Here is a 13164-nt window from a genome sequence, read left to right as displayed (position 1 = left end):
ATATAATGCGTATGTTACTAAGGTAATTATGAAGAAAGGGAGCATTAATTGTTAGATTATGAAAAAACGGAGTTTTAAATAGTTAGTTTTGTGGAATGCTGCAAGATATGCGGCTATGTTATAATCAATGTTAAGATCGAGAGACAAATTCAGGATGCCAGAGTGGAAGAAAGTGTTTAAATATCAGTTGAATTCATTTCATCTTGAATTTGTATATAATGAAATATTGGCCTCCTTCAGTCGTGGAACGACTATGGTTCATCTCGAACACATCTTCATATGACTGTGGAGCCGTATTTTGGAGAGACTCAAATTTTGAAACTCTGGATTTTTAGGACGCCACTGAGTCCACCTGACATTAATTGGGGAAAGTCAAAGTGGTTGGTCGTTGTGATAGCCACATGACATCCTCGTAAATCCATCAGCCATAAAAACAGATGGCCTTTACAGCAACTGCCCTATATATCGCACATCTGAAAAGGACACTTTAATGTCACTGACATATATTCTATAAGTCTAGATAATGAGTAGAAACAAAAACAAAACCTTGTACTTACACTGCCGTTTTGATCTCCCGCCCTTCAGCCATACAACGTATCGAACAGATCCACGACTACTTTCATGACTATCCCTACGCCACCACTGACATCAAGCCCTATGAACTGGGTCCGAGGGACTCGTGCTATGACGTGCTGGTCAAGTTATACAACCTGAACAGGGGCGAACCCTTGAGGATCATCCTGGACATAGACCCCATTCAAGCCGAATCGGCGATGGCTAAAATTGTAAGTCTTTAATTTTGTTTTGACCTTATTTCCACTTTTTTTTTCAATAGTCTTCAATTTTTCTTCTTCTTTCTTTTCAATCTTTCTTTCTTTTCAATCATTCTTTCTCTTTTTTTCAAACGTTCTCTATCTCTCTTTTCAATCTAGTTCACCTTCTGTAACTTTTTGTCCGTTTCTAATCTCGTTCTTTTTTCTTCTCTCCCTTTCTTTTCTCTCTTTCCTTGTTTCGCTTTCTCTGTTCACTTTTTCCCTTACCATGCCAGTTCTTATTTTTTCAATCTCTTTTTTTCTCTCTCCCCCCATCTCGCTCTCTCTATTGTCTCACATTTTTCTATCTTTTTGTTTCTTGTTCTCTCCCTCAATCCTTTTCTCGCTCATTTTTTCTTCATCTCTCCTTCTGCTTCTTTCTTTTCTTCATATTCATCTTCTTTTAACTTTTTCATTATTACACCATCTCTCTCTCTCTCTCTCTCTCTCTCTCTCTCTCTGTCTTTGCTTTATCTCTTCTTTTTACAAAGCTTATATCAACTCACGCAGTCTGTCTGTCTGTCTGGTACAAAGTTTGAAAATGCTTTTTCCCTAATTAATTAGCTTTGTTTATATAGAAGAAAGGGAGCTAAGCACTGCCATTTTCATATAAATGGCAGCAATTAGCGGTTCTTTCCTTAGATAATTCTCCTTTCATCTGATATAAAGGTTTTCCTTGCTATACTATCTGTCTTTCACTCTTTCATTTTTTCATATGTTTTTTACCTTTTATTTTAATTTATATCTCCTTACCAGCCACCGAAAAGAAGACAAACACTTACACACATTAAACCCAAGTAAACCTAACATGTAAACAGAAATAAGAGAGATTAATCAATTTCTGATTTAAATTTAAGTGTTTTGCTTTAGAAACTTAGAATGTTTCCAAGATGGAATCAATACATTGGATTTGACATTACAATCAATGCATTTGGTTTGACATTTGGCTTGAGATTAGAATCAATAAATTTTGGCTGACATTTGGCTTGACATTAGAATCAATAAGTTGGCTTTAATATATTTGGCTTGATATTAGAATCAATATATTTGGCTTGACATTAGAATCAATATATTTGGCTTGCCATTAGAATCAATATATTTGGCTTGCCATTAGAATCAATATATTTGGCTTGACATTATAATCAATATATTTGGCTTTAATATAATTGACTAGATATTAGAATCAATATATTTGGCTTGACATTTGAATCAATATATTTGGCTTGACATTTGAGTCAATATATTTGGCTTGACATTTGAATCAATATATTTTGGCTTAACAATATTACGCCCTATCTCATCTCTTGATGACTGCCCCAAGCGCACACCACACAGCTTATTTATTATCCTGAAATAATTATTTTTTTCAGATAAATGAAAAAGACATTTATAAAGTTCGTTTTCATTTTCTGTTACCCTTCTTGGTAAGTTTGTATTATTTGTTTGTATTATTTGTTTGTATTATGTGTTTGTATTATGTGTTTGTATTATGTGTTTGTATTATGTGTTTGTATTATGTGTGTATTATGTGTGTGTATTTTGTGTTTGTATTGTGTGTGTATTTTGTGTTTCTATTAAGTGTTAGAACTTAGAGTACGTGGGAAGCGTGGTCGAGAGGCTAAGTGCGCTTGAACTTGGCTTCGCTTGGCTACCTATGAAGGGGGCTCGAGGTTCGACACCCGACTCGGGCAGAGTTGTGTTTAGGCAGCAGAGTAAACCTTCTCCTAGATACCCCCCACTGGCCCACAAAGCGCTCTGAGCATGCTATAGCAGCGCTATATAAAAGCTGTAATTTATTTATTTTTATTGGCGTTTTGTTTTTGTATTATTATGTGTTTGTATTATGTGTTTGAATTTTCAGTACTGGTGTTTTGTTTTGTATGTGTTCGTATTATGTGTTTGAATTTAGTGTTGAATATAGTGTTTCTATTATGTGTTTCTATAATGAGTTTGTATTATCCTTTTGTATTTAGAATTGGTGTTATGTATTATATTATGTGTTTCTATTGAATATTGGTGCTATGTTTTAGAATTGTCTATCTTTTCATTTAGATAAGCAGAATAAATCATGTAGTACTTCATCATAGGCACAATTGACATGTATAGATTAGTATCGGTACACGCCGTTACAAACAATGGCTGCGGTGATCGAAAGACTAATATTAATATAATCTTTTTAATGCTTCTGAAAATGTGTAGTCTCCAATTCTAAAAACTGTTAGCTCTTTTAAATATTGTATTCAACCAATCAAATAGACTGTTAGATTTGTTAAATTTTGCATTCAACCAATAGCATGGACTGTTAGATCGCTTTAACTTTGTATTCAACCAATCATAAACTTTAAGATTTTTTTTAAATACTCTATTCAACCAATGTCATGGTGCGTAACAAAATATCTTGTTTTTTTTCCCCCTCAAGAGCTTACGTTCCATTGCCTTGGAGTCCTTCAAAACTGGAGGCGTCAACATCACAGGCTTTGAGATCTTCAAGGACGGAAAGATAGTACAGTACAAGAGAGACAAACTCAAGACTATCAATGTAAGTGGCGTTCTAGCGGGCGGTAGTAGTGGGGTGCGGGGGCGGGGAGGGATGCAAGGCGGACTGAGAGGGAGAATAATATGAGGCTTTATTATGTGACGTTTCCGTAAACGGAGGAAACTTAGCCTTCCCTCCCCTTACCCACAATTTGTGTTTATTTATTTCAAACCAATTCTGATTAGGGATTCGGGACCTAAAAAGGGCTTACATAAAGGTAATTTTGTTTATAGGCTTTGATATGTAATCTATGCTACTTTAGTTAAAGAAGCGAATGTATTAGTTGAAGAATGGAGTGATTTAATTATTCATTCATTAAACGACTAACAGATTAATCGATTTTGTATTTACTTGAATGATTAGTTCATTTGTTAAATGATTAAACGGTTGATTGATTCATTCATAATAATGATTGATTTGTCCTTGAGTTGATTGTTTTTTTTTTATTTCTTCATTTATTCGTCAAACGGTGCATTGGTTGATTGATTGATTCGTTTTCAGATGATAGATTCATTATTTAATGATTGATTAAATGATTTTATATTGATTGATAGCTCTTCTCATCTGTCCCTTGACTTTCGTCGTAGGGGTGATGTGACAGTTTGTATAACTAAATTACTTCCTTTTTCTCGATCAGAAGCTTTTCTTAGCAGGATATCAAGAGAGAGGCCGGTCCATTCTTTTATGTTATCCAGACAGTTTTTCTTAGCAGGATATCAAGAGAGAGGCCGGTCTATACTTTTATGTTATCCAGACAGTTTTTCTTAGCTGGATATCAAGAGAGAGGCCAGTCCATTCTTTTAGGTTATCCAGACAGTTTTTCTTTGGACGACCCTTTCTTCGTGCTCCATCCACTGTACCTTGAAGAATGACTTTTGATAGCGAGTCATGTCTTACAATATCACCGAACCAGCTCAGCTTTCACAGTATTGAGTTCTTTCTTACGCCAGCCGGTGTGTCGACTTGTAAAAGTACAAACTCATTTAGTCTTCTTTTCCTGATAACTAGTTTCCATGACATTTTCTCGTTTCGACACCAAAAAAAGTGTCTTTTAATTTAAATCGCCTTAGTGAAAACTTTGAAAAATAATTTGTTTTTCTATCTACCAAGCCTTTATCCATGTGTAAAAAAAAAATCTTAGACTTATAAATAATATGTTTTTTAATAATGTAAATTTAGCCCAAAGGATGATTTGAAATAACTTCCATTTTAAATTTCCCTGGAGACTCTCCATGTCTGATGTTTGGTTGACAGGTCTACGACCACATCGCCTCTGACACACTCGGTCTCCTGGTGGACTCCCTCAGAACGCTGCAGAAGAGCCAGGGCTCCGTGAATGTGTTTGCCGAGGTCAACGGCTGGCCCCACAACCAGGAGAAGACCTGTCTGCCCCAACTGAGGGGAAAGTGGAAATATGGCTCGACTTTAGCGCAAGTGTTGCACAGGGTATGAAGTGAAATAGATGGGTGCTTGTTGTTCATGTTTGTTGAATTGTAGCCCCGAACTGGCTGGTAGACTACTAAACCGCTGTAGGCGTCTTATTGTTGATCTAATCACAACAGTCCACTGAGCATGACTGTATCGGTGTATCCTCATGTGGTCTGATCAACAGGAATCGACCGTGCTACTGAGGCCTTGTATACACAGAAATATATGGTTGCCTAAACGTTGCGAATTGATGTACACTAGGCTTTTAAAGACTTTTCTGAAAATTTTTTTTTTGTAAATTATGACTTACAAAACTTAGGATATTGATCTCATAATGCTGGATACAATGTGGGCATGATATTACAAAACTTAGGATATTGATCTCATAATGCTGGATAAAATGTGGGCATGATATGATATTAATCTCATAATGCTGGATAAAATGTGGGCATGATATGATATTAATCTCATAATGCTGGATAAAATGTGGGCATGATATGATATTAATCTCATAATGCTGGATAAAATGTGGGCATGATATGATATTAATCTCATAATGCTGGATAAAATGTGGGCATGATATGATATTAATCTCATAATGCTGGATAAAATGTGGGCATGATATGATATTAATCTCATAATGCTGGATAAAATGTGGGCATGATATGATATTAATCTCATAATGCTGGATAAAATGTGGGCATGATATGATATTAATCTCATAATGCTGGATAAAATGTGGGCATGATATGATATTAATCTCATAATGCTGGATAAAATGTGGGCATGATATGATATTAATCTCATCATGCTGGATAAAATGTGGGCATGATATGATATTAATCTCATCATGCTGGATAAAATGTGGGCATGATATGATCGTTTCAATTTAGGGATTTTTTACTCCACTTTTTTTTTGAAAAGATTTATGTGCATTACAATATAACAATAATAATTATATTAAAATGTAACCTTGCGATTTCAATAACACCACAGCTGCTTATTAAACAAAAGTGTTTGAGCAGTTAGTCTTATTTTAAAATTATTTGATATATTTCTGGTGGAGGTGCATATTATTTTCTTTTTTTTTTTTTCATCAGACAAAAATGGATGGGAAAAGTGGTAACATTAATTTCCACGCCACTGGTCAGAGAATAAACTACAGCGTGGACGTTCAAGAGGTGACCATGTATAAAGGGATATCCATCGTAAGTTAAACCCCTTGACTTTGTTAGCGTTCTGCTGCTCAGTCGTGAGTTGTATCCCTTGATTCCAAAAATAGAAAATTCCATTTTTTAACCAATAAAAACATAAAAAGAAAAGGAACTAAATAAAAGTTTTCAAGAGATGGTGTGCATTTTTAGTTTCTCAAAACACAACGCAAGGGTAGAATAACTTTTGTGTGATACTAATGTATTACCGGAATTGAGTATTAAAAGGCATGTGGCCAATGGCAGTCACACTTCCTCTACATACGTCACTTCGGGCAGCTTCGGACAGGTGGACTACACAAGCCAGGTCTGGCCTTCCAAATGCGGGAGGTATATTCCAGGCCTTATCATTCCCCGGGGGAACAGTCGTGAGGGGAGATGTATAGGTCAACATTGATAGAACAATGTGTCCAGTAGGCTCCCAACAATACGTTCTAGTCAATCAAACTATTCACGTGGAGAGGGTGAAAGAAAGGCTCCACAAACCAGCCCCATCCGCCACAACATTCCTCATCGGGTGCCATAAGGGTGGTGATGGTCCTCTCGTGACTAGAGGTGGTACATTACAAGAACACGAAGGATCCTCCGGCTTTGCTTCAGAAGGGGGAACCCAGGCTTGGTTCAATGAACCGTGTCTCATGATAATGATGTGATTAAATGACTATTTAATTGAAGGGAAACCTACGGACAGAATGATTGATACTCAATGAGACTTTCCTAATGACGGGAACCTTTAGATCTTTCTCTCCTAATGAACGATACCATCGTTGATTTTACCCTTTCAATTACATTAATTTTTGGTTTTTATAAGCAATAATTTGTGTTAGATAAAAAGAACATGCATTCTCCTATACTTCTATACAAAAAGTAACATTTTCTGATTACAAACAAAAATGTTATTGAAGTTAAGCTAAATCATAAGAGGGTAGAATGTACGATTGTGAAAAATGACCAGTTCTGTCAGAATATGGAAGAATAATTATGCATATTGTGTAAAAAGCATTACAAGATGTTTAGTTGATATAATCCATTGGATCTTATAATTGATTTTTGTGAAGTAATACATGGGGTTCTTTATGGCTGGACTTACCAGTGTGTTAAGAGAGAGAGAGAGAGAGAGAGAGAGAGAGAGAGAGATAACTAGATAGATAGATAGATAGATAGATAGATAGATAGATAGATAGATAGATAGATAGATAGATAGATAGATAGATAGATAGATATGCTCTTTGGTATGTAAATGGTGATCTCCTTAGTTGTACAAAAACGTCCCCTCATGCTAAAAGCAAATCAGTATGAAAAAAAATTCAAAGGAAAAAAAAAAAAGCTAAAACCTTTCTCCGTAGCCTATAAGTTGAAATATGAACAAGTCGAAAGAAGGAAACAGACTATAGTCTGATAATATCGGATCTAGTAAGGAGACATTGAAAGACAGAAACAGGCGATAGCGTGACACTGTCCAGAAGCGAACAGAAATCCCATTAGACTTGAGAGAAGTGAATAGTATAAAGAGCTTAAAAAAAAAATGTCTTGATGACGTTCTAAAACTGGTCACTTATAAAAAAAAAAAAAAAAAAGAAAGTAAATGTGCGAAATTTACATTTGACATCAACAAAAGCAAGAATACGAAGCAGAGTTTAATTTTGAATTATTTTGTCGGATTCAAGTTATCGCTGATCTTAACGGGCGCATTAAAGAAAACATCATAATGGGAGTTGTAAGCTTTAAGAAATGGACACAATACAGGTCCACACGCTTGCCTCTTATACACTATAGAGTGGAAATGTTAAGACAGGAAGAGTTGTTCCAATTACTTTCTAAGCTCTTGTATCTTTTTCTCTCTCTATCCTCTTTATCTCTCTATCTCTTTTCTTGCCCAGTCTCTCTCTCTCTCTTTTTTACTCTTTGTCTCTCTCTCTCCATCTCTCTCTCTCTTTCTCTCTCTTTCTATCCTTTCTCTCTCTCTCTTTCTCTCTCTTTCTCTCTCTCTCTCTCTTTTTCTCTCTCTCCTCTCTCTCTTTCTCTCTCTCTCTTTCTCTGTCTCTTTTTCTCTCTCTTCTTTCTCTCTCTTTCTCTCTCTCTCTTTCTCTCTCGCTCTCTCTTTCTCTCTCTCTCTTTCTCTCGCTTTCTCTCTCCCTCTCTCTTCTCTCTTTCTCTCTCTCTTTTTCTCTCCTCTCTCTCTCTCTCACTTTCTCTCTCCCTCTCTCTTCTCTCTTTCTCTCTCTCTTTTTCTCTCTCTCCTCTCTCTCTCTTTCTCTCTCTTTCTCTCTCTCTCTCTCTTTTCCTCTCTTTCTCTCTCTTTCTCTATTTCTTTCTTTCTTTCTCTCACTCTCATGTTCAAACAAAAAAACAAACATGCACGTACTACATACAATACAAACACATATTACAAACATACATTACCAACATACGTGAACAAGTAAACATATACAAGCAGATCTGTCCCGACGTTCAATGATACAAACGCATCACATTGCCCAGCTGATCTCCACACCACATCATCCTAGACAAGACATATACAAGCAGATCTGTCCCGACGTTCAATGATACAAACACATCACATTGCCCAGCTGTTCTTCACCAGATAATCCTATTTCTTCCACAGCTGGGAACTTGGCATTCAAGAGACGGCTTCAATGTCTACGGAGAAGAGCAGGTTCTAGACAAGGCCAACAGAACCATAGACAACAGGACCAGAATCGTGACGTCTATAGACGTAGGCCAATGTGTAGTCTGTTGCTGTCTTCATTGTCAGAGCTGGTCTTCGCTGTTTGTTGTTTCACTCCTGAGATGAACTCCTATTGAAAAATCAGAGCAGGAAGGACTAGTCCTCCCGTAGTGCTCTGGCAAGAAACTTAGCCGTTCGGCGTAGTGCCTCATAGCTACCATACAAGTCGAGTGACTGCACAGGCAAGTCCCCCCTTAGCTCGCGGAGCTGGGGACACTCGTACAAGACATGCGACACTGTTTCGACGCTCTCTCCACAGTGACGGCATCGGGAGTCAAAGTTAGTGCGGAACCGGGCAAAGTATGCCCCAATAGGACAATGTTCCGTCCTGCACTGCGCAACTATTGACTGCTCTGACCTCCTCAGTCGCCACCATGGATCGTCGCGATCTGGGTGACGCATGCGCTGCCAGACACCACGTGCTCTGTCGGATTCCTCCCAGGACTTTAACCACTTCTCATGAATGAGTGCTCGGATTTGTGCCGTTGCTTGTAAGTACGTGCTTGGTGCTTCGAGGTGTGTGGCTGCCATTGCACCCTCCCTTGCGAGGGCGTCTGCCGTTTCATTGCCCCTCACGCCGCAATGTGAAGGCGCCCACTGCATATAAACGACAGCTCCAATAGCTCGGCGGATGTTATCTGCGGCGCCGATTGCCTCTTCTATTACGGGCGACCCTCCCCCGCCGCCACCCATAACTAGGAGACTGGAGCGAGAGTCAGTGACCAACACCACCGTAGTGGCGCTAGTCTCGCGTTGGAGCATTCGGGCCCTAATGGCCTCGAACGCCCTAGTTATCCCTGTAAGTTCGGCATCCATGGAGCATGCAGCGTAGCCGCATGGACCAGAGAGCCTATCTGGTTCAGTCCGGTCGGGGTAGACAATAAGGGCCCCATACCCCGATCTATCGGGGTCCCTCATTACCGACCCATCAGTATAACAGAATATGGCATCTGATGGGTAGGATTTTATGGTTATAGATGCCAAATTTTGGAGAATGGCAGGTGTTAAGCGCCTCTTGGTGGCTCCCTCTTGCCCTAACAGGGACAGGTTTATTTGTGGGGCCGGCAATCTCCTCCACGGAGGGCACGTACTGATTCTTCTGATAGGAATTCTATCAGTGGAGAGTCCAGCTGTATTTGACAAATTGGCCGCTATATGTAGGAACGATCGCATTTTAATGCGGTTCCTCTCTCTCCACTGTCGCACTAAAATTGAGGTGGGTAGCCTAGAGTCGCCCCTTTTATAGCGCTCGTAGGCCGTAAGTACTGCCCTCTCCCTCCTAAGATATAAGGGTGCCACGTTTGTAAAGATTTCAGCAGCGTTTGTTGGGCTTGTCCTAAAGGTGCCACAAATGAATCGTAGAGCCTGTGCTTGTACCCGGTCGAGTGATTCGAGGGCAGTTTTACTAGCGTATACTTGAACTGTATAGCTGTATTCGATTTGTGATCTGACTGCCCCTAGATACAATGTGCGTAGCATGTCAGCTTTGGCACCCCACTTTGTGCTGGCCAGCTTTCTTAATAACGCTAACTTCTCCGAGGCTTTTCGTTCAACTTCCTGGACGTGCTGGAGCATTGACAGTTTTCTATCCAGGGTCACCCCTAGATATTTTGGCGTATTTTCACGCTGGAGTCGCAGCCCACCGAGTTGAAGCTCGAATGGAGCCTTAAGGATGTCGATTCCTAGGCTGAACAGGGACCAGGTCGTTTTGGCAACGTTTATCTGAATCTGCCATTTGTCGCAATACGAGGAGATGGTATGGAGGTCTGCTTGAAGTGCCGCCTGAATTTGGTCGGCTTTCTTCCCGGTTGACCAGAGGACAATATCGTCAGCATATAGCAGTTTTTTGGACCGTAGTGAGCTGGGCAAATCATTAAGAAAGGCTATGAAAAGTGTACAGGACAGGGCAGAGCCCTGAGGCAGGCCATTAAGTTGTTGTTTTGGCTTGCTAAGGGAGTGCTGGTATTTTGTACGTGTGCTCCTCCCTGACAGAAAGGATTGTATCCAATTGTATATCTTGCCCCGCACACCCATAGCTCTTAGCTTAAGATAGAGGCCTTGCTTCCACACACGATCGTAGGCCTGTTTTAGGTCTATGAACACCGCGTATGTGCTCTCGGACCTCTGGAACCCATCGGCCACCTCCTGTGCGAATGTCGTGACCTGGTCGATCGGGCTCAAGCCTGCCCTAAAGCCGGCCTGTTCTGGCGCCAGGATACCGGCACTCTCAAAGCACCAAACTAGCCGCTCGTTAACCATTCGCTCAGCAACTTTGCCAAGGGTTGAGGTTAGTGAAATGGGTCTGTAGGACTCCACGTTAGTCGCGTCTTTTCCCTTCTTAAGGACTGGTACAATGACAGCACTCTTCCAGGCCCCGGGCAGTCTGGACTCTGCCCAGGTTCGATTCATAAACTCCAGGAGTTTATCCCTCGCAATGCCCCCAAGGTGTTTTACCATCTCGGGGGTAACCTTGTCTGGCCCCGGAGCTTTTCGATTTTTGCACTTAGCTATCGCTCTGTCCAGCTCAGCACGACAGAAGGGCGCATTGCACGTTGCTTGGCTTTCTGGCTCATCCGGCTCCCTCTCGAGCCTCTTACGTTCTTTGTTGAGGGCTTTGGACATGGCAGACTTCTTTTCGGGCTTGCTGATTTTAGCAAAATGTCGATTCAACAAGCCGGCCATTTTGGTTACCGTCGAGACCGGCCCTCCGGGTGACAATAGAGGGGCAGCCGTTCGCGCTGTGTCTTTGGCCTCTAGGTTTCGCAGAAGACGCCAGGCTTTCGAGGTATCCCGAAGATCCATCCCGGCGCAGGCAGCGTTCCAATGGTCCGACCGGACGCGTCGGGCCAGTTCACTCGTGGCTCTGCAGAGCCGATTGTACTCCCGCCGGATTTCAGGAGTACCCTTCCGTTCAGCAAGCCTCCGGGCTCGCTTACGTCTCAGGACCAGCTTATTCAATTCCTGAGACCACACGCGTTTCTGCCTTACGCCAGGATAAGTCCGCGGGACAAACCTCTTGGCCGCACCCAACATAGCTGCTGTTATTTCGCCGTATATGATGTCAACGTCCCTATCCTCCACTGCAATATTCATAAGGGCAGTGTTGACTGCTGCCTCGTAGGCTGGCCAGTTCGCCTTGGTGTAACTCCATCTACGCGGGGCTTTTGGGGTTACACCACTGGCCTCTGAGAGGGCAATTGTGACTAATATGGGTCTATGGTCACTTCCAATGTCATCTAGGACTTGAAACTGAGTATGTGATTCTAGATTAGCTGTAATTAGAGTAAGGTCTGGTCTAGATTGGCTGCCATTTCCGGTATGGTATAGAGTTGGGGGAGTATGTTTATTTTGCAGACAGAACAAATTAGAGTTATTTAAAAGTTCATGAATTTTATGTCCCGATGAGTCGGTTGAATCATAGCCCCACTGCTGAGACTTAGCATTAAAGTCTCCTGCGATGACGTTGTGAGTATTGATATTAGTACAGTCATATTCGAGACTAATTTCATGCTTAGGGGGGTTATACAGATTAGTTACCGTGAGTTTGCGCCCTAACTTATGTATCTCGAGGGTGATGGCGTCGGTACGCCCATGCACTCGTGGACCGGGGACTTGTGTAGCAACCAGATTGTTGCGTACATAAGTGATGAGCCCCCGGCAGTCTGTGCATTTGCACTTAAATGCAGTATAACCGGTGATACTGGCATTGCGTTTGCCAGTTAGTGTCTCTTGTAGTAAAGCCACGTCTATTGCCCTCTCGTGGAGGAGTTTTGAGAGCTCTAACACCTTTGGGATGACCCCGCAGATGTTAATTTGTAAGATCAGGAGGGACCTAGTGTTTATGGGCTTAGTCCCTGGAGTGGGTTGGATCCCACTAGTGTCAATTTGGGTTGTTTGGGGGCCGGAGGCTCCCGTCACTATTTCGCTTCCAGTCATATTTGCCTGCGGTGTATCTAGGTCCGCAGGAGGTTGTGGCAGACTTCCATCAACCTTATTCGAATCGGACCTCCGAAGGAGGTACGAATGCAGTGTTCGTTGAGAAGAGGACTTAGGTGGAGGAATTTTAGCTGACTTTTCACGACCTGACAAATTCCCCCTCATCGAGGTCGCGGGGCGACTAGTAGCTGACTTTTCGTGTCCAGGCCTGACGCCCACTACCCGGCGCACGGAGCCTGTTCGGGTCTGCTCGTGCCCGCTTTTTACTGTGTCTGTGTCAATCATGGTTGTATGGTTAAGGCCGTTGGCGGCCTTAGTTACTGCTCTAATGCAGCAGCGTGCATGGCCTATACTTATGTCGCCACTAAGGGCAAGGCAGAGACCTGCCCAAGCAATCACCGCCACAGATTGGCATATAAGTTTCCTGCAAGGCAGGAGTGGGGTGGCGCGCGTTTCTCGATATTCCCAGTGTCAGAGTCGCCATTGGTCGCGGCGGATTCCTCCACTAGCGCG

The 13164-nt window shown here is 41.5% G+C and overlaps 1 protein-coding gene across 3 annotated transcripts in view; it reads left to right on the top strand.

Moving 5' to 3' along the window:
• The window catches only part of LOC106075810 (glutamate receptor-like), an 81186-nt gene that overhangs the window by 45838 nt on the left and 22184 nt on the right, over positions 1 to 13164 (top strand). For all 3 annotated transcript variants that reach the window (XM_056037960.1, XM_056037961.1, XM_056037959.1), the window contains 6 exons: positions 586 to 785; positions 2183 to 2236; positions 3232 to 3351; positions 4603 to 4794; positions 5877 to 5984; positions 8593 to 8703. In XM_056037960.1, coding sequence (XP_055893935.1) covers positions 586 to 785; positions 2183 to 2236; positions 3232 to 3351; positions 4603 to 4794; positions 5877 to 5984; positions 8593 to 8703 — 785 coding nt within the window. The remainder of the gene's footprint in view (positions 1 to 585; positions 786 to 2182; positions 2237 to 3231; positions 3352 to 4602; positions 4795 to 5876; positions 5985 to 8592; positions 8704 to 13164) is intronic.

Source organism: Biomphalaria glabrata, chromosome 8, assembly GCF_947242115.1.
Source record: "Biomphalaria glabrata chromosome 8, xgBioGlab47.1, whole genome shotgun sequence".
NCBI lineage: Eukaryota > Metazoa > Mollusca > Gastropoda > Planorbidae > Biomphalaria > Biomphalaria glabrata.
Note: the sequence above shows the minus strand (reverse complement) of the source record. Positions and strands in the feature narration are given on the sequence as shown.